At 35.1% G+C, this 22,814-nt stretch overlaps 2 protein-coding genes across 11 annotated transcripts in view; one reads left to right on the forward strand and one right to left on the reverse strand.

Moving 5' to 3' along the window:
• LOC122530416 overlaps window positions 1-22,814 on the forward strand; it is a 43,248-nt gene that overhangs the window by 15,253 nt on the left and 5,181 nt on the right. For 2 of the 10 annotated variants that reach the window (XM_043657331.1, XM_043657335.1), the window contains exons 1-2: window positions 16,986-17,078; window positions 20,584-20,943. In XM_043657331.1, the coding sequence (XP_043513266.1) occupies window positions 17,001-17,078; window positions 20,584-20,943 (438 nt within the window). In that variant the 5' untranslated portion in view covers window positions 16,986-17,000. Of the gene's footprint in view, window positions 1-4,213; window positions 4,277-14,784; window positions 14,921-16,985; window positions 17,079-20,427; window positions 20,525-20,583; window positions 20,944-21,537; window positions 21,541-22,814 lie in introns of those variants that run through there. The other 8 variants (XM_043657336.1, XM_043657334.1, XM_043657333.1 and 5 more) reach the window with 7 other exon arrangements.
• LOC122530418 lies at window positions 13,906-14,566 on the reverse strand. The gene has a single exon (XM_043657342.1). It carries the CDS (start codon window positions 14,563-14,565, stop codon window positions 13,942-13,944), a length of 624 nt encoding a protein of 207 aa, XP_043513277.1. The 5' UTR covers window position 14,566; the 3' UTR covers window positions 13,906-13,941.

Genomic DNA, 22,814 nt, shown 5'->3' on the forward strand with positions numbered 1-22,814 from the left:
AAACGATAAAGTGCGACAATATAGCGTGCACGAGGTACTTAACAAGCCGTGATACGATTCGCTATAGTTCGTTAAATCACTTACAACACCATCTCAATGTCGCAAAAGCTAAATAACAATTAAAAGAAGTAGTTGCACTTTTCGGTAATAATTTCGCCAACAAAACCAACATCTCTCTCAAATTTTCAAATGCACTATGTAATTTTTCAAATATATTATATATTTATTCGGCTGGCTATGATAAACTTTCAGATATTCTGATAATTTTGATTCGAAAAATGAATTACTAGAATATTACTAGAATATGAAGATTGTATGATTACTATTTTTCTGACTACTGTTATTATGATTATAATTACTAAAAAGGAAGATAAGTTTATGTCAGCGACGTTGAGACGCTGGAAAGCTGAGCGACAGATAATTTTAGACAGACACGAGTTTGACAAAGATATCAACATAGTATAATACAGTAATTCCCACTTAAGCGTCCGCAGTCGGAGTTGAAACTGGACGTTTAAAATGGGAGATATATTCTGTGAATTGGCAGCGAAGGAAAGAGAGGGGATGAGTACATATTCAGAGTATCATATACAGGGTGATTCACGTAACTTGCACACCTGAAATACTTTTAAATTAAATAAAACGATAATATAATTACCGTATATTTAATACAAAAGTTTATTATTATTTATACACCAAATAATCCTCATTGGATGAGAGAAGCGGATCATGGAACATTAATGTGTAAAAAGTAAATGGTTCTAATGCTGTATGCAGTTTTCATTCTCGAGACAGATTATCGTAAAATATTTCCTTAATCTTTAAGTTTAGGACTACTGCTTTTACTCGGAATTTAATATTATTTATTAATAATGGAATTTTGTTTAATATAAAAAAATATATAGACCAATTAAAAAGAAAAAATTAGATAACCTTGGAAATTTTGAAGTGTGCGAGTTACATGAATCACCCTGTATATCGCTTGTTTTGTGTGGCAAGTGCCACGCAAGGTAAGAGTGGGGATAGTCGCAAGAATTGGTGGGGATAGCGGCGGTCGTTTAAATGGGGACTCCTATATTAATCTGTAAATAATGTCACAAATAATCGAGAAATATTCCAAAAATTCTCATTTAAGTGTTAATAATAAAGATAAAGTTTCAATCTTTGTCGAATCGAAATATCAATATACTCTGTATGACTCCATTGTAAGAAACACTATTAGAACAGAGTGTAAACCATATTGAAAAGCAACGCGTAAGCAGCAGCGAACGATGCGCGGAAAAAACAGGAAACAAGTGTGATCCCGTCGATTATCACTGGCGATGATCGGCGCACTGTTTGGTCGATCCAATTAGCGCGCCACGATCGTACGGAACAAAACTCGCATCCGACTGTAATTCCAGCGGTGCAAACGGACAGAGGGAATCCAAGTTGCTAATAATAGACGTTTGGATCCAACGTCGTAGGTCAGGCATTGAGACGCGTTTAGGGACAACCGGTAGTCGGTTGGAAAATTTCCTTACGCCCTCGCCTATTTAACAACATAGACACAACCAAATTTGTCTCTTTCTTTATAATTGCTTAAAAGATACCGCCATTTTTTTTTCTTTTTTTTTTTGTCAAAGTTAATATTGATTTCTGTTTAGATAGAAACATATTTTGATTGTTATCTTTCTGTTTAAATCTTTTAATTATTATCATGTCGTTCAATTGTTTTAATTACTATCGTATAATTATTTGTTTATTGTAAAATATCTCCATAATTAATAGATTTAGGACCAATGTGGGTTAATACTTTTTTGCTTAGAATTTAATATTCTTTCGACTTGTGATGAAAAGAAGTATATAGTTTGCTTTAAAAAAAAATGACCTTGAAAACTTCGACACACACAAAACATTGACACGCCGTATTTTGCTTCGCTATAAAACCATACAATAACTTTTGTATGAAACGATTTTTCATTAAACGCCTATTAATTAAAAAGTTAGTTCAGGTTATTGCAAGTTACGCGAATCACTCTGTATGATAATTTATTTATCTTATATTTATCTCTACAATAAATCTATTCGTTTCAATTATTGTCACTTGAATTATAATGATACATATCGAAGTCCATCAAACGATAGTGATCAATATGCGAAAGACTGGATCGGCGGATTTGTTTCACGTTCGATTTACGTTACGCATTCGCGGAGGTAGGTTGAACGTACCATTAACGCGAGTATTGTAAAAAGAAGGCGGACGGTTATTCCTGGCGTCGAAGCGTTCACCTTTGACGCGCGGAATTTTGCTCGTTTTTTGCCGGGACCATCTGCGACCTCGCCATAATATTTGTCCGACGCGGCCCAACCGGTATGCAAAGAACGCTGACTTGCTCTCTCTGCGGTGCATACGTATATATCGCGTTTATATCGTTTATATCGTTCGCAGGACACCGAGAACCGAGAGCGTGTATGCACGTTTCCACGCGCTTGGCGAGAGCCGTGCGAACTTCCTTTTTAACCTCTTGGCTATCTTGTTATTACTAAATGACGAATATACTCGTCACGAAGAGGTGGCAATTTTTTTGTGCAACGACGAATAAAATATATTTGGGAATCTCTTGGATATTTTAGAGTACTTTGATCAGAACAGACTTGACTAGTTCTTTTTACATTGTTCAAAAAATATTTTATTGCTATTGATATTAATTATTATTGATTAATTGTTATCAATTAATATTAGCAACGATGAAATAAAATTATTGACTTTTCACAGCTGTAACTGTAACTATAAAAAATAATAAATATAAAAAAACAAATAAATAAATAATAACTATAAAAGAACAATAAAATTTCATCTTCAGTCTACTACTGGGATCATCGATCCGCCGTCAATGAATAATAATAATAATAATAATAATAATAATTTATTTTGATCCCAGTTTCTTTTCGTAGAATTCGTCGGGCAATTCCTTGGGACGTCGTGCACGTCGCGACGTGTTAACCGCATTTCGGTCGTGCGCTGCATGCTTGATCCGCGTGGTTGCCTTTTTTGGTCACGTCTTGGACGTAGTCCGAACTTTCGTCGGTAGATGATGCAACAGTTCGCATCATTATTGCGAGGATCGTTGACTCACCGGTTGTTTTGCTTTTCCTTGTCTCGGCGGAGGATCCCGTGTCACTTTCGCGCCTCTCGAACGAGAAAGTGCCCGCTCAGACAGCTGTGCGATCGTCGATCCCCTAAAGTATTCAAATTAATCACAACCCTTGTACTAGATATAATAAAAGAATTTAATATTTAATATTTAATAGTAAAATTTAATATAATATTAATAAATTATAATATCTAATATTATATTAAATTTTACTATTTTGTATAATGTACTATTTCATACCACTTTATTTTACTATTTTTAATATTATATAAAATATATAAAATTATATAAAATTTATTTCATATAATATTTTATATGATATACTATTTCATACTATTTTATATATTATATTTTTATAAGTATTTTTAATATTGTATAAAATTTTATTATTATATATAATATTTTATATAATATATTATTTTATACTATTTTATTTTACTATTTTGTATATTATACTTTTATAAATACTTTTAATATTATATAAATTTCATTTTATATAATATTTAATATTTAATGATGAAAGATTTTAATATTGGGAAAGAAAGTCATTTTGCAGCTTTTAGCCTTTTGTTTCTTAGAATACGATACTATAGTTCCGTATTCCGTAAGTGTAACCTGCGTTCATCCATTAGAACGTCAATCAAGCGTTCAACTCGAATATTTTCCAGAAACGAAACCATATAATAAACCAACTGATATTCATAAATCATTTCTCGTGGGTCACTCGACTGTCTTTAAATTACCACTCCAATGAGAAATTCCTCGAGCATCGAATTCGCAACTTTCAGAACTTTCTGTCCAGTGTAATTCAACGAGGAACTCGAGTAGAACCCTAATAGAATTCGACGCGCTCGAAAGTTGGATTCGATCCAAGCAACAAGTAGAATCTGAGTGAAATCCGCGTTGGGAAAAGACTTATTGTTAGGCAGAATCTCGGTATTTGCAACACTGTAGCATTACGGACGACATAACAACGTCTCCAGTGATTCAACTCGCGCAAATGTTACCCTAAATACGATCTTGACGCAACTCGCCGACTTGCGAAGCAGAGGGAGGGGGGAGGGGGAGTCATCACTATGACGACCATCGTACGAATCGTCTCGAATTCGCTTGCTCGTCAAATTTCCTCTCTCTTCAAGGTAATTCTTGACTGTTATCCTTTTTTATTAACGCTATTGTAATGCTATTGTAATGTAAATTTAAACAGTCGATTTTCTCGACGATAACGAAAATTTAAATTTTATTTTTTCTTTACACGCAGAATTACTTCCCGGCAATTTGTTTGACACCCTGTATAATATTAAAAAAAAAAAAATTATCGTAAAATATCTTCTTAGCCATTATGTTTAGGACCAATGTGGCTTGATATTTTTTTACTTGGAATTTCATGTTCTGTCGATTTATAATGAAAAAAAAGACATATGATCCAGCTGAAAAAATATAAAAAAAAATAAAGATAACCTTGTAAATTTCGAAACTCCTCAACACACACCAAATAATTGATATGCCATATTTTGCCTTCCTTAAAAAACGTAACAATTTTTGTGTTGAACAATCTTTCATTAGACGCATAATTTAAAAGTTATTTAAAAGTTATTTCAGGTGTGCAGGTCACATGATTCACCCTGTATATAATTTTACAAATTTCAATCAAAATGTAATGAATCTGGATCGGTTTTGACAAACGTGTAAATATTTGCGCGTAATTGATTACTCGTGCGAGGATTAAATAGCAGCAACTCTTTTTTTATTTATTTAACTTTGTTAAATTATTTTTTTTAATTTATTTAACGTTGATGGCTTGTGATACAGAAAGAAGATAAAAGATAAAAATTAATAAGTCACGTCGATACTCAATAGCAATCGATTTTTGGAAACAGAGAATATTATAAATAATAAATGTTACAAAATATTCTATTAATATAAATTTTAATATAATATATTTATTATATAATTTATATAATATATAATTATATAATTTATATAATATATAATTATATAATTTATATAATATATAATTATATAATTTATATAATATATAATTATATAATTTATATAATATATAATTATATAATTTATATAATATATAATTATATAATTTATATAATATATAACTATATATTATATATAATATATTTTTATATAATATTCTATTAATATAAAATTATAGCAATCGATTTTTGGAAACAGAATATTGTAAATAATAAATATTACAAAATATTCTATTAATGCAAATTTTAATATAATACATTTATTGTATAATTTATATAATATAACATATTTTTATGTAATACTCTATTAATATAAAATTTAATATAATATTAATATAAATAAATATTACAAAAATATTCTAATATACGAGAGAAATATGGTCGTTTAGCATTTGGTATCATAGCAGAATCAATTCCCTGCGAAGGAAAGCCGAGGAGGCATTCATTCCCGTTCTCAAGCGTCCGCCGATTATCTAACATCTATCGTTTCTTCGTTATGGAAAACTGTGAGGTATACATAATCGTGAGATATAATAATATAATTACACACTGCAATCTCTGTTAGCACTAATACACGTCAATACTTGTAACTTAGAAAAGAAAAAGAAAGAACTTTATCGAGTTATGATTCGACGAATAATTTTCTGTGCATCGAGTAATCCGATTAAATATCTCATGACTATTTATTACGTCACTTTCGAGCCACGTCGCATTGCAGAGTAGAATTTGTCGCGTGAATCGCAACGAGGCAATTTTATCTTGCTGGTTTGCACATCGAAATGACAGAATTTGACATTATTGCGCGTGGCGTAATTTTTTGCGCAATTATTCAGCCAATTATCAAGCCGAATGATTATCAATTTCGATGAAGAACGTCGTGGTTTTTTTTCATAGAACGAGGATAAAAAGCGCGATAAAGATCGAGTCACGACAAAGTCAGTCATTTGCGTTAGAAAGAAATATTGGTATGTGTTGATGACAAGTACATAGTCAGACACTAAATATATCGAAACTGTTAGAATTTTGTAAAAAAAAAAAAAAGAAAAAACTTTTGAAGCTTGAAGCCTTCACTTTCAAAATCCATTTCGTTCGTTTTGTTCTAAAATGACTTGATACCTTTCAGTCGAGTGAAGACGCTTCTCGAATATTAGTCTCGGTTGACGAAAATTCAATTTTCGTTAGATTTCTTGATATTTGAAATTTAATAAATTTGCGAGAAAAATCTAATTGTAGACTCACTCGCATGAAAAAAATTGTTAAACATTTTTAAACACTCTGACAATCTGCAGCATTTTCCAGAGTAAATCCAAGTGGTGCGGGAGAGAAGAAAGGTTGAGAATCACTGGGTGATATATATATAAAAACACTTTAGAGGGAAAAGCCGAGGCACTTGGAAAGTAGAAGTTTAAAACGGGCTAGGTTCTGTCGTTTTTGCAATTTCTTTCACAAAATCGTCATCAGTTTAAATATGTATTAAATGGGAGTCACTGTGTTTTCTGATTTGAACGAACAAAAGAGAGGATCGAAAATGGAACACGCGACAGGGTTAGTCGTCGGCGTGTTTTCGCGTTCACGCACTCTGCTACCTTATTTGGTTTCGTCTTCGTGCGAATGTTTCGGCACGAAATTACATAAAAGTCTTCCCACACGAGCTTCCTTGTCGCTGTTTTTCACATGTCGTCCAGATAATGCAACATTTTAACTCGTGTCAACGTGAATTCATTTATTATCGCGCCTGTTCACTCTCGAGACCACGAAAACCTAAGTTAGGTTAGAGCAGCGGTTCCCAATCCTTTTTCTCTCCTGTATCCCTTGACTAGAATTTTCATTTATGAGCATCCCTTTCCTTTCATAAATCATCCCTCAAGGAAGTTTGTTTTTGTTTTTAATTTTCTTAGGTTAATTAAACAATCAAACGACTCAAATTAACCTAGTGACATTTGTAGGCTTTTGTTTCCGATTTTACAGTTTATTTCAATTTTCTGCAATTAGCAGAAGATCGAAATAAACAAAAACAGCATAATTTTAACTTCTTTTTTTTTTTCTTTGGTGTTATTTCGCGTACACTCAAGATTGATGATGATACTTCAAGAATCTCGACATTTGTGCTGTGTTCATGCAACTTTGTGTAATAGTTTGTCAGCTGCTGCGAACAATTACAATAAGGATAAAAAAGTAAAACATTTCAGCGGCAAGCGTTGGATTCACGAGATTGTTATTATTTCGTTTCTGAACTCTCGAACGGGAAAACGGGGCACCGCGGCGGGTAAGAGGGCTCCTTTGGGAATTCGCGCGAGCAACGTAAACGAATGGAAACTGAAGCGAGAGCGTTGTCGAGGAGGCACAAAAATCCGGGGAAAACGCTCGCTTCCAGCTGGTTGATCCAAACAGTTTGCACAAGCCGCGGCCTGCCCCTTTTCTCTTCTCTCCTTATTCAGCGTGCAAGCAGTGTTCGCGTTCGAATGCGAATTTCAATGCGATACGATACATCCACGCAATCGAACGAAACGAAACGCATCGATCACAGTCTTTTGTCAGAATAAAAAAAGGAAGAAGGAAGAAAAATTCTTAGAGTTCGTTTGAAAAAAAAGCTGCGACTGGGTGTATAAAGTAATTAGAACGCGCTAAGCTCGTTGGAATGTGTGAAACGCAAGGTGTAATTGGTAGTGGTGAGCGGGCTCACGTATAGGGTGACATGTTATAATTGGAATTTCTCTGTCAAGTTAAAATAAAGTCTTTTCGATCGAGAGAAAGAAGTCGAGTGTGGCCGTGTTCTCGACGTTTCTTTAACAAAGTTTTATAACTCACGGGCGCGAGTGATCCGTTCAATGTTGTCAGGATAGGAACGTTTCATCTGCATTGCGGTTAACTTGGCTACTATCTGATAAAAAGCCTCTGCTATCTATATTGACCCTAACGTAACCAGTCGTCATGTGCTGGAATTATTATACATCACGTAATATCAATGAATATACGTATAAATACTCTTCGAATCCTCTTCGTGATAACTCACATTTTCACTCGTTTGCATGTCGAACAATTTGAACGAAAGTGTCATTAACAGACATACGTTCGTAATTTACAGCTGGTATTTCATTGGAAATCTGTTTGTATATTACAAGTAGATTTATACGTATACATTACTTCATCTCAAATTACATAGTTGTCACGTTTGTATGTTTTTGGTTTCAGTGCTGACACAGTTTGTTTTACTTAATGTCTAAATATTTGATAAAGATAGTAGGTTTGTTAACTGCTATCTTAGTAGGTTTATTAATCTAATAAAATTTGGTGAAAACCCTATGTTGTAAAATATCATTCAGATTAATAAATGATAACCTACTATCTTTATCAAATATTTAGACATCAAACGAAACAAACTGTATCAATAATCAAACCAAAAATATACAAATGTGACAACTAATTTACTACAGAGAGTATAATTTACACATATTACAAATAGATTTATATTTTTAAATGTTTCAATTTATGAGCTACTCGAATCATTGCACAATAATTTGAAAATACTGACAGAGTTGTCTGGAAACGATAAAACTGCAGTAAAGTAAATTTTTTTTAAACGAAAATAATAGCAAAAAGGTTAGTGAAATCTTTTATTTTTAGTTTTCGTTAGTAGCTTTGCATCCTTAGAATTACACATATTAAATAGCCTTAGCTGTAATTTTATTTTGGAACTTTTCTCCAAACCAATATTTACGTTATAACGAAGTGACGAAATGTTAGCAAACCACCCGGTATGTGGCTTTAGCATTGTTCGCCCGAAGAGGTGCACGTGTCCTCATTAACGGGCCCACGTTTTCACAGAGTCAAGTTAGGGTGGAACTTTAGCGAGCGTTCAGCGTTCTCTATTCGTTCTGCCGTATATTGTTAATTGCATCTCTGCACCGATCGACTTTCTCCACCCCTTTCTTCCCCTCGAACGTTTCCTTTCCTTCTCTCTCTCTCTCTCTCTCTCTCTCTCTCTCTCTCTCTCTCTCTCTCTCTCTCTCTCTCTCTCTCTCTCTTTTCATATATTGTAGACACATACTAGATAAAAGCAATTTTCCTTCAACGTTGAAGCTTTGGCGGGAATTTCAAATTTCTGTCAGATAAAATTTCTCTCTTTCTAATATTTGAAGAGGCTTCGACTCGAAGCTCTGGCTTAATGAGAAAAATTGAAGAACATTCTCCGAGTAGGTCCAGTCTAATATCGCTGAAATTGTTGAGAGCAACCTAGTGGAGCTACAGCGAAACGATAAACGAGGAGAATATATATTTATCTTCTTCGTTGCCCCGACGATCTTAATAAAGTAAAGTAAAGCGAGTTTTCTCAAGAGTGAGAGCCATGGCTAACGATCCCCGGCTGGCTGGCCTCCGTTACAACTGGCGACCTTTGCGCCGTACCGGCGGAAAGTTAGGTCAGAGATGAGAGGATGAAAGCGTTGAATGAAGCGGCACGACCTCTGATTCGACCGTGCTCCTCCTCGAATTAATGAAGCAACGAACGTATCCGCTCCTTGTGCTCGATACTATCACCATATGGAGAATTCTCGCTGTCTGTATGGAATCGCATATCCGTTGTTAGAGCTTCTTTGATATTCATTTCTTTTTTATACTTTGTTTCCTTCTCTGGTTCTGGTAGTTGAGTGTATTGAATTTTTGTACTCAGTTTCATATATATTGTCTACAAACGAAAGATTGCAAAATATATTAAGCAACTTTGATCCCTCTCTTTATCAAAAAATTATATTCTTTGAAATAGGTTTAGGTTAGATTAGATTAGGTTATGGTTTCTTTGATATTCATTTCTTCATACTTTGTTTCTTTCTCTAGTTCTGGTAGTTGAGTACTACACAGTGTATTGACTCTTGAATTTTTGTACTTAGTTTCATATATATTATCTACAAACGAAAGATTGCAAAATATGTATTAGATTATGTGATAAAGATGATATATTAATGGAGGCGTTTGTTTGATTGTCCTTTATAAATGTATTAAGCAACTTTGATCCCTCTCTTTATCAAAAAATTGTATTCTTTGAAATAGGTTTAAGTTAGGTTGGTTTAGGTTACAGCTTTGATATTTATTTTTTTTTCATACTTTGTTTCCTTTTCTAGTTCTGGTGGTTGACTACTACACAGTGTATTGACTCTTGAATTTTTGTACTCAATTTCATATATATTATCTACAAACGAAAGATTGCAAAATATTTATTAGATTATGTGATAAAGATGATATATTAATGGAGGCGTTTGTTTAATTGTTCTTTATAAATGTATTGAGCAATTTTAATCCGTCCCTTTATCAAAACATTGTATTCTTTGAAATAGATTTAGGTTAGGTTAGATTAGATTACGACTTCTTTGATATTCATTTCTTCATACTTTGTTTCCTTCTCCAGTTCTAGTAGTTGAGTTTAGGTTAGGTTAGATTAGGTTAGGGTTTCTTTGAATTTCTGTCCAGTGATATCATACTGACGAGTAAGAGAAAAAGAAAGCGACGAATTATTGTATACGGTTCGGTCACTCGTTACGGTCCGCAATCAGTTTGCCAGCGCAAGTGGTTGAAAGTTCTTTTTACTTTTCTACTTTCTTAGAAATATATTGATACAAAAGATGGTTCAATTTGATTGACATAAATTTTTACGTTATATTTTGCTTTCTAGTCGTTTTACTGTCGATCGTCGATTAACGATTACTGACAATCTTCGACAAGTGGAGCCACAATTAAGTAACACGCCAGAAAGGATTTTTGACCTGGAATATTACGCCATTACGTGAGCGTAAATATTTGAAATATTTCTGGGACAGTAAACACATGTAGCTTAAATGTCGTTGTAAAGTAACACGGTTCAAAGATGACAGAAATTCTCTATCGCAAGATTGTACAAACAAGATTGTCCTCGTAAATTGAAGTCGATGGATCCTACGGGGCGCCATCTGTACGTGGACGGTGAAATTTTGTCATGTATTGTTGAATTGTTCACTTTATGACTATCACGCGACGTTTGATGAACGATAACATTCACAACAATCGTTTTCCATCGATTCAATGTATATAAGCGATAGATCTCTCCGTTCCAAGTGCACGAGCTTTTTATATTTTACGTTATCGTAAATTATGTAACGAAAGAAGATACGATCGGAAGCACAGTTATGCGAGTCTAGCGAGAGACCAAACAATTCATATAATTGCGGTTTATGTAATAGGAATTCACATTCGTGTAGGTTCGAATTCAATCAGACTTTTTTCTTGAATTTCGTTGACTTATCTCCATCAATCAGCACCAAGGGATAATTAGAAATAATTTCTCATGCTAATAATCTCATCGTCCAATTAAATATTAAATCTCCAGTACCAATACCAACCAGCGCCAATAATTAGACTTTAAAACTTTTCAAACTGAAATAGCGGCGGTGGTAAAAGTATAGTAAAAATTTACCCAAGGATCGATCGAGAAGTACCTATTCGCGTGTGATTCGTAATTTCGCCACTGCGACCCATTTCAAACAGAAGAATCTTCCGGCAGATATTGGACGCGGTTATATTGCCTGTAGCTCAAACCAACTGGCGGATATCGAATGTTTGGCGATGATTTACCACAGACACGCGGGGCTCCTATCGATCATACACTGCGCCGTGTTCCCATGGAGTCTGGCCACCGATTTTACAGGGTTTTCAGTGAAAAACTGAAGGGTTTGAAAAAATCAGAACTTGTACATTTTCAATCTTCTTTATTTTATTTTTTTATGCTTTTCACACATAATACTGAAAAAGATCCATTAATATTTTTAAATAAAATAATAAAAGGTTTAAAACCATGTGTTTGTAAAAGTTATTTTTGTTTTGTGTCATTCAGTCTTGAAAAAGTCATAGCTCATTCAATCTTTTTTATTTTCTTTTTTTATGCTTCTTACACATAATACTGAAAAAGATCCATTAATTATATTTTAAATAAAAGATTAAAAAACCGTGTGTTTGTAAAAGTTATTTTTGTTTTATGTCATTCAATCTTGAAAAAGTCAGAACTTGTTCACTTTCAATCTTCTTTATTTATGCTTTTCACACATAATACTGAAAAAGATCCATTAATTATATTTCCAAATAAAATAATAGATTAAAAAACCATGTGTTTGTAAAAGTTATTTTTGTTTTATATCATTCAGTCTTTCAGTGATCACCCTCATACTTTTCTCAGGGCAACTTGCTGCGTCGCGTTCCTTGAGAAATATTTTTATAAACCATATTGGCTTAGATATATATATTAATATAAGATTAAATAAAATATTAATGGGTCATTAATTATGTTCCAAGATATTTCTCATTACCTCTTTGACAGATAGTGTTTAATTTAAATTTATTTTATTGTTAAGAAATTCGTTCAAGTTTGGAAGAGATGTGTAGAATCATTTTTAATACGAGTGTTGTTAATTAACGGAGAAATTAGATTTTATATGTTTTATTTATTAGAAAAAGATATACATATCTTGCATTCTAGTTACTTCTTGTTTCTTTCATTTCGTTAGTTACAAACACACACACACACACAAAATAAATACTTTAGCAAGCTTATTGAAGGTTTGCAACTTGAATAAAATACGCATGGGCAGTACACGTGCAAAAAAAAAAATATCGGTAGATATACAAATTCTCTCAACCGTCGAATAATTAGTATAAATATTTTGTAACGTTCATTATCGCATGCGTTACATACATACACACTTATACACACACATATATAGTTTTTCGTATGGATTGTGACAACGACAACAATAAGTAGACAGGAAACTGCTGAAACATTGACCGACCACATGTTTATAATTACTGATAACTTATGAGTATTTGATAGACATCTATTGTGATTATATTGATGGGCTGAATAAATAAGTCGCCGTACTTGTAAGTTTCTTAATTAATTCGACACACGCGTGTTTTTGACGAATGAACAAGCAAACAAAAACATTCGCGTAAAAGTTTTACGAATTTTATATACAGGGTGGGCCAAAAGTTTCTTCCCGCCTATTTTTTCCTTAGCAAAGCATCATATAAAATCATAAGACAAAACTGATTTTAGATTAAATTTAAGCTCAACGATGATTTTTTTCATTGTATTTTGAAAATTATTTCTCTCGAATGTTCGACCAGAGCGTTCGCAAATGTACGGATTTATTTCACAAGTAGGAAGTGGGTTTTGGCCCACCCTATATACAACCAACAACGTTTGTATTAAACAGTTTTTCATTAGACGTATAAAATGTGAAAATTATTTCAACCGCGCAAGATACGTGAATCACCCTGTACAAGTTGACAATACTTTTGCAGAAAATACTCTTTCCATTCATGCTCAAACTTCGATCAAACGATGATTTCAAAAGTGATTGCATGATAGTGAATAATTCATAGACTTTAAGTACTAATTGTAAAATGTTATCGGGCATTAGGAACTGAGAAAGTTGAAAGTAAAATCGGCAAGTTCGAAACAATTTGTCAAAGACATTCCTCTTCGTTTCTTCACCTCTCGTCGAGGACAATTTTACGATGTAGGAAACACTGAAACGAGGAAAATCTCCGTTTCGATTCGATCAACACACCGAGCGTCCCCGATTTCTTCAAAAAGCTCTTGCGCGAAAAATTATCGGCGTTCCTTCGCGTGACTCAGTTATCAACTTGGAGTTATCCTCCTTACAAATGTTTACGTCTAACTACGTAGGAACTTCGGTCTGACTATTTCTACCGTTTCATCACTTTCCTCGTCATGTTATTTTTATCAAACGTAACTACATACTGAAAACACGTGTTTCGTGAATGCTCGTTTACTTCACCTCGACTTTGGTTTTCGTCTGCTTGGGCACGATCTTCACGAAGGAGGCGCCGTCGATGGTTTTGACGGTGGCGGCTCCCTGACTGATGAACCACTTCTTCACGACTTTCTCGTCGTACTCGAGAGTCGTGACGATTTTGGCCCTCGCGAGCCTCTCCCCCTTGCTATCCGCCTCACCACGCTTCTCCTTTCTCTTCTGCTTTCTCTCACCTTCGTTCCTCTCTCCTTCCGGAGCATCCTTCCCCTTCTCTTCCTCGTCTAACTTTCTTCCCGCCTCGCCAGCTTTCGAGCTGCCTCCTCCGGACTTCCGGTTCCTCAGCCTCAACTCCACGTCGAACCTGATTCTACCGCCGTCGCCGTGGTACTTCACCTTGTCCCTGACCGATTTCGGACCCAGCAGCACCTGGCCACCGTCACCCGTGTACTCCACGTCGCCCATGTTCTGATCGATCCTCAATCGGCAACCGTCGCCGACCACTTTCACGCTGCCACGGTTCCTCGACACGGAGATGTCGCATCCGTCGCCGGTGATCTCGAGGATCTGCTCGTTCGAGCGCAGGTTCACCGAGAGACCGTCGCCGATCATCTTCCGCACCGTTCCTTCCTTCACTCCCATGTTTTCTTCCGTGCAACGACGATCTGCTTTTTCTCTTTCTCTCTAGGGCCGTGTTGTAATCGTAGAGGCGTCTCTGTAAAACGATACGTTGTTCGCCGAGCCGTTTGTTTACGCAACGCGACCGCTCGCCGGAGATCGATTTCCACGGAGTTGTTGTTCCTCCTTTGCCGAGTCGACTGGTTAATAGTCGGCGAGTGGTTTCGCCGTTTTCACCCCGGTTTTCTTTTTTTCTTCCTTCTTCTTCTTCTTCTTCTTCTTCTTCTTCTTTTGGGGAATTTATCGGATGAATCTGTTCTCCTCCGGATACGCCAGGAGGATCGTCAGGTTCAACAGCCTGATTCTACGGTTCGACGAGGTGAGCGCCTTATCGACGTTTTCCTTCCTTTTATCTCGAGATCGACGATCTTCTTTGCGGATGCTTCGCGTGATTTTGGCGTTTAGAATGCTGGATATTAGGTATTTTCCTTATTTATTAAAAGTTCAGGTGTTTCTTATTTTTAATCAAGTTTTTTTTTTATTTTTTTGAAGATTCAGGTGTTTTTTTATGCAACTCGGTTCTTTGACACTTCAGTTTCACAATATTCTGGCAGATACTGCGTATTTGGAATATTCTGCGTATCTTTATTTTTAATTAAGTCTTTCTTAGTTTTTGAAGATTCAGATGATTTTTTTATGCAACTCCGTTCTTTGATACTTTGATACTTCAGTTTTACGATATATGTTGGCAGATGCTGTGTATTTGAAATACTCTGTGTATTAGTTTTTTTATTTTTCAAAAATTCAGATGTTTTTTTTATGCAATCCCGTTCTCTGATACTTTGTAGTATTAATATTTCCGTGATTTAATTACTGCGTTCTATCCTCAGTATTTTCTTCCTTCTGAATACTAAAAAGTATAAAACATTTACATTAACATAAAGCATAAAACATTTAAATTAACTTTGAACAAAAGTCCGCGTGCGTAGGTACTTGAAAAAACTTTAAAAAAAAGTAGGATTTTTTTTCACGTTTTTTCACGTTCCTCTATTTGCGGCGATACGTAATAAAAAAAAAACCCAAATGGAGATTACAGAATCTCTCGTAGCAAATGATAATTTCAAGATTAGATCGGAATTCAGATAAGTGAGTTTCTCTTTTGTGATTAACTGAAAGAAGCACTCGGTTTCGAGCATCGTAACCAAGACTTGTTAAATCGATACCGAGACTCACCTCAATCTTCTTCTCATCAAGGATCTTCAACTTCTTTCGTTGCACGTATTTATTGCCTGTATTTAACGATAGACCGTAGCTGTCTCTGTTTCTTCATGGAATCAATTCATCAAGCTTGTTATTCCATTTTCGTCGATCATACATGCACTACATATAGGCACTTGTGTCGCTGTGATATTTTACTTTACGTTGCACTCGTGCGTCACCGTTTCCAAATACTGCTTTGAGAAATCAATATAAACTCCCCTTTACTCGAAAACGAAGATAGATTCCTATCTTAACCTCTAGCGCTGGAATAACGCATGTTGAGAATTTTTTGCCCCAATATTTTCTCAGTTGACAATATTTTCTCAGTTTTCAAGTATATTTAAGTATAACCCAGGTAAAACAAATAATAAATTTATTTTTTCAATAATTTCTATCCAGTGATATACCGACGAATTCAAAAAGAAAAGAAAGCGACGAATTACTGTATACGGTTTGGTCACTCGTTATGGTCCGCGAACCAGTTAATTCTAACCACTGGAATAACGTGCCACGCACGTCAAGAACTTTTTGTCCCAAAATTGCAATATTTCCTCAGTTTCAAATATATTTAAGTACAACCACACGCAAAACAAATAATAAATTTATTACTTCTCAATGATATCTATCCAGTGATATATCGACGAGTTCATAAAGAAAGCGACGAATTATCGTATACGGTTTGGTCACTCGTTATGGTCCGCAATCAGTTGCCAGCGCAAGTGGTCAAAAAACCAGTCGGTAAACTTGTCTTCTTTTTCTTCTTTCGTTGACCTTCTTCTCTATCGACACGTTCGACTATTTGTTAATTAACCAGTTTCAACTTTCACTCGAAAAGAGATCAATGTACAAACGTATCGTCACTCGTCAATTTTGTCAACTTGAGAAATTCGAACCAACGAACTAACGACAATCAACGACAGGTCGACTGCAGGATAGTAAGGATTGATAAATAAAGGACACAGTTGATCGATAAAAGGAGCGTGGTGTACCGTTGATGGAACGTGGGGCCAAGTGGCTGTTAGGTTATCGAGTGGTCGAGTGAGAATAACACAGCGTGGCTGCGCTGGTAATAAGCGTGGTTGGCACGGCACGAGCCAGGGTTCCTCGCCGACCAATCAGCTTCGTCGCTTTCGGGACTTCACCGAGACCTTCTAACCATCGTAACCTCCTCTATCACCTATCACCAGCAATATCGACACATGTTTCAAAATACGACCAACTTCTCGTTCGAAGATCGTCGTCAGACTTTCTCGCGTTTCGTTGCGTTTGAAATAAGAGTGTATGTATATATGTTGAGATTAAAAGCTAGGTTATGTATGTATTGGGATTTGTAATTCTAATATTTTTCAATTGGTTCGACATTGCTTGAATTACTGATTCATTTTCGTTCGAATAGTTAGTATGTACATATGTCAACATATGTTCAGCTGTGCACACGCGCGTGAATTAATAAATTATACGAATTTCCAAATTAAATTTCCGCGCTATTTGGAATTCTTTCTTCAATTTAAATTAATCTAATTTTGCGCGAAGTGACAAACTGCGCTTCAGAGTAAATAATAACAATAAAACGTGTTTCAATATTGCATAAATCGAATGTTAATATTCAGATGCGAACACGTGTGTGAATTATTGAAACATGTAAATTTTCAAACAAGTTATGTATTTGGATTTAAATATTCTAATTAATTCGAGTTCCTACGACTAACTTTCAATTAAAACAGTGGTTCCCAATTTTTTTTTCGCCATAATCTCTAAAATTTTGATGAACATATCCCCACTGCTGTGTACACATAATTCTCTTATTATTCAAAAGGCGAATTTTTCGACGTGGAGGAAGCCTGAAAGGCCATTAACTTCAAGGTCTAAACAAGCTTCCAAAGAACATGACGTCCATATAGAAAGAAAAAAAAATTAGAAAGTTACAACTCATTCTCGAGTTTGCGTCCCTGAAAAGTCAAATTGGGGCCCCACGTTGAAAACCACGGATCTAAAGGAATTCCCCGCAATTTTCACTTTCTTACAATTAGTCGTCCACGTCGCGATATTCAATTACTTTTCAACTCGATTAAAGTTTCTTTCTCCTTGATATTCGACGTGCATTCGAAAATAAATTGCCAATGGATTATTTTAAATAACATGCGAAGAAAATTATCGTTTTAGTAAAGTCAGAATTTCCCCGAGTAATTAATACCAGTTGCCAAATTAATATTTCGCCAATTAGTTTCGTGAACTAGTCAAAATGATTCAACTCGAAGATTGAAATTGACGCATCGACGTATCTGTGATGTGACAAAGCCAGTATTTTTCGTCAGACACGAATCGCGTAAAGCGTGAAGTGTAAAAGATGGAGGAGGAGAGTATTCAGTGACAACGTGTGTGGAGCAGCGGATTTAATATATATCTTTTTCGCGAATCAAAACGTGCTCGAAAGGGGGAACACCGCGTGGTGACGCGATCTTCCTCGTTGATTAGCTGTAATACGACAATAGAGTACGTAATCGCGTGGAAGAGCGACAGAGATGGAAGTAATACGTAGAGACTACAGAGAGAGAGAGAAAGAGAAAAGAGCGACAGAGAGAGAGGAAAATATTCCACAAGAGATTAGAGTGACGGAAGTGGTGGCCAGTGTGTGCTGATATTTTTGTAGTTATGATTATTATTTTCTCGTCGAGTTAACCTCTTGCGCTGGAATGACGTGCCACGCACGTCGAGAACTTTTTGTCCCAAAATTGCAATATTTCCTCAGTTTTAAATATATTTAAGTATAACCCAGGCAAAACAAATAATAAATTTATTACTTCTCAATAATTTCTATCCAGTGATATCATACCGACGAGATCAAAAGAAAAAGAAAGCGACGAATTACTGTATACAATTTGGTCACTCGTTATGGTCCGCAATCTGTTGCCAGCGCGAGTGGTTAATGTTTTTTTTTTTCTTTTTCTTTTCCTTTCTTTGTTTTCCTTTTTCTTCGTGAACTTTGTTTTCGACTCACTATTCATTCATTTTGAATTTATGCTTCGTTTCTTTAGAGGTCGCAAAAAAGTTACACATACCTACTAGTGTGTATAACCTGTTTGAGAATTAAGATCGATACAAAAACTTGCTTCTTGAACCATCCATTTTTCTTAAGAAACGTAATTTAGCACGTGAACATAATTTAGTAATAACGTCTCGCAAATCTCCGCGATTAACAACGAATGATAAATTATCAGCACGATTATTACACAATCTTATTCGCTGTTTTTTGCCAGTATTCGGCGAGATATTTTGCCTCTATGTTTGCACTTGCAAATGGATGAATTACCAGGAGGATTTCGTTTTACGACTCTTGTTAAAAGACATTTTCATTTCCATTAGTAAGTAAAATTCTGTCGTTTGGCTCGAGGATGGCAACGATAGAAGGACAAGTCAAATAAAAAATTGAAAAAAATAAATAAAATACTGCCAAAAGGAGTTTGTGAAAAAATGAGCAGAATCAACCATCCTGTTGATTTCACGTTTAAATTCGCTTAGCCCCGTTCTGGTATAATCGGATCGATCATATCGAATTTCCTTCAGACGATTGGACGCCAGATTAAATTTTCATTTGTCGGCTCTCCTTCCCACGTGTGTTTCATTTTCGCGAATTCTGGAAGTATCCCCGGATATGACTCCAGATAATCGAATATCACGCCGATTGCCTGTACACGGTCAAGATCCGGATTTTAATTGCTTTATCGATCAGGGGGGGCACGTCTGTCCAATCTCTGCTGAACATTGCTTTGTTCGAGCGGAAACGGTCCCTTTTGGCCATTTTCCCGGTGTTCGAGAATACTCACAGCTATGAGAATACGTATAATAAAACTTACATACATATATTAAATTTTATATATTAAATCGCGTTTATTAAAAACTTTTTACGTTTATTAAATTAATAATCATAATGAAATCATATGATGAAATTATAACCTGCAACTACAATAAAATTATAACCTACAACTACAATTTTCTTTATTTTCCTTATTAATAAATTAATAATTATAATTATTTAAAATCATAACCTATAACTACAATGATTTTCATTGCTCTCCTTATTATTAAATTAATAATCATAATTATTTAAAATCATAGCCTATAATTACAATAATTTTCATTACTCTCCTTATTATTAAATTAATAATCATAATTATTTAAAATCATAACCTATAATTACAATAATTTTCATTAGTCTCCTTATTAATAAATTAATAATCATAATTATTTGAAATCATTACTTTTCTTCATTGATTGTCACATAATCAGTAATCACGATTAATATCCCAATTCCACGTTAATCGTAATTATCAACCATTAGTAAGATTAATGGTTTTGCCCATTGTCGATAAAGTAGATCGTTACTTTTGAAAGAGAGAAAAAAGAAAATACAGTTGAACGCCAGAACCACCGAGAAAAACTGAAGTATAAAAATTGAGTCGCAAGGAAATTAGAATGCAAAGAAATATACTTTTATTCGTATATCTCGTCAGAAGTCATCTCTGAAAAATACAACGTTGTAAAATTACTCGGAAAAATTGTAAATTGGTGATTTCTACATTGGTAGTGTTCCAGTCATTAATGTCAAGTATTACGTTCTCGCATGATGCGAAATTCGACCGAATTACGAGGCGAACCTCTATTTAGGGTTTAGATTTTCTTTCAGTCCCCCGTTCGTGAAAGATATCCATTACGTTTACGTACAGTAATCAGCATGTACCTCGTATACAAAATAGTCTGTCATTTAACTGTCTTGAATTGCAGAATGGTAACCGCGAAATGAGCGTGTCACCGAGCATCGTAGAGCCGAGCCACGAGATGGAGAGGGCTCCTCTCGAGGAGGACAACAGCCTGAAAGTCTCGCCAATGCAGAACGTGGCGAGACAGGACTCGGGGGTCCCGGAGGATCTCGCCTCGCCGTTGGTCGACGTCGACAAGTCCCTGAACGAGACGGATCCGGACGCGACGATGAACATCACCGTGATCCACGTGACCGGATCTACAGAGCCAGCGAAGACAGATACCACTCTGAACAACGACAGGAAGGATTATAGCGGCGAGGGGAAGGACAGCAAGGACGGAAGCGACAGCGGAGTGGAGGGCTGCGCCGCGGAGGTCCCGAGGGTGAGGATCGATCTGTTTCACACTCCTAAAAAATGTGGATCCCAAATTGTTTGATTGCATATGGGCGAAAATGTCTCAATGAAAAATTGTGAATAATAATTTAAACTGATGTGAACTATGCTAGGATAATTAAGAGCGAGTTGTTAGGGATGGTTAAGAATAATTCATTTATTCTTAAATATACTTGAAACATTATTTTATGAAAATTTTTATCTACATTTAATTCTCATTTATAAATGTTAATAACAATACATGAATATAATTTAAGTGTATCTCGGTAAATTTCTCTAAGAAGATTAAAAGGCCGCCATATTACTTTATGTTTTGACGATTATCGACATTTAATTGTAAAAATTTTATTCGCAAATTTAACCTCAAAATTGTAATATTTTCTCAGTTTTAGTATATTTAAGAATATTTAAGTATAACCCAGGCAAAACAAATAATAAATTTACTACTTTTCAATAATTTCTATCCAGTAGATGTTATACTGACGAGGTGTAAAAGGAAAAGAAAGCGACGAATTGTCGTGTACGGTTCGGTCATTCGTTATGGTCCGCAGTCAGTTAATATAATAGGATATCCAATGCTAAGAGAGTCTTATTTTAAAGCTCGAAGCCTCTACATTCACAGTCGTGAGTTCGTTTTTTTCTCTCTTTTTCTTTTTCTTTTCCTTTTTGGAGATGATTTTATATCGTACAGCGGATGGGAAATTTGTAGAAATTCAAACATGTGTAGAAACGTAAAAAAACTTTTTTTAATCGCTGATTAAATCCAATAATTACAATTCCATAATTAGAGAAAAAAATCTCTCAGAAGGTAGAAAATGTACGTAATATGAATTTTTTTCTTGGAGGTTGGCACCCAGTCACTGACAAATTTTGATAATCCTTTTTTTATCATCGTTTCGTTGGAATTCTCTCAAAGTGAAATCTTTCTGAGCAACGTTCAGAGTTCTTGAGAGAAGACTGAAACACTCACAAAGGAACAGGGATGATTTATAATTCTTTCCAAGAAGAGACGAAAATGAGTTAATAATAACTCGTGCTGGAGCAACACGAAGGATGCTCGGAGGTCATTTTGAATTATTCCACAGAGATCTATTCAAGCAAGGCCGCGCAAAATCCTCTGCGGAAACTGCTCAAGGCCGAAAAATTCGCGTGCTGCTAACTGATTGACGGTGTTGGTATAAGAGAGCTTTCGGGATTGTACAGGGTGACCCATTTCTGGTCTGTAAATAGATTTGCCTGGGAAAATAGCGTGAATAGCTCGAAGCAGCCCCCGTCCGCGTGTGTCATTGGTATTTCACAGAAGAAGAAGGCTCACTTCAAGCACACGAAATTCTTCTTCAAACCAAGCCTCGATCTTTTAGTCACAGTGATTCTGACAAATTTCTTTCGCAAGAAAATAGCTCGATCGATTTTACATGTTGTCTTTTGGAAAGATGTGGAAGCAAATTTTGTTTAGTTGCAGATAATAGCCGTTTTCGTGGGTGAAAGGGTTCGAAGGTCATTTGAAGGTCATCTTTACTTTTGCCAACGGAATAATATATTTCTCGCGATTGATCTTCGACATTTTTTTCTGTAAGAGGGGAGAAAAATAATACTAACAAACGTGTATCGAAAAGTTACTAGTTTAGGAAATATTTTTATCCATCGTACGAAAGACGGAGGGACAAAAAAAAATTGAAGTTAAAATATTTCGACTTTGAATATTTTTATTTTTTTTTTAAATAAATCAAAAAGGCTATTACAAAGGATAAAAGAAATTGCATCGATTAAAGAATGTTATTGTAACACTACGGCTCTCTCCTGGTACCAAATTTTTGTCAACAAAATTAATTGAATCGAATCAAAGTCTTACTATCGAAT

Source organism: Frieseomelitta varia, unplaced genomic scaffold, assembly GCF_011392965.1.
Source record: "Frieseomelitta varia isolate USP_RPSP 00005682 unplaced genomic scaffold, Fvar_1.2 scaffold_342, whole genome shotgun sequence".
NCBI lineage: Eukaryota > Metazoa > Arthropoda > Insecta > Hymenoptera > Apidae > Frieseomelitta > Frieseomelitta varia.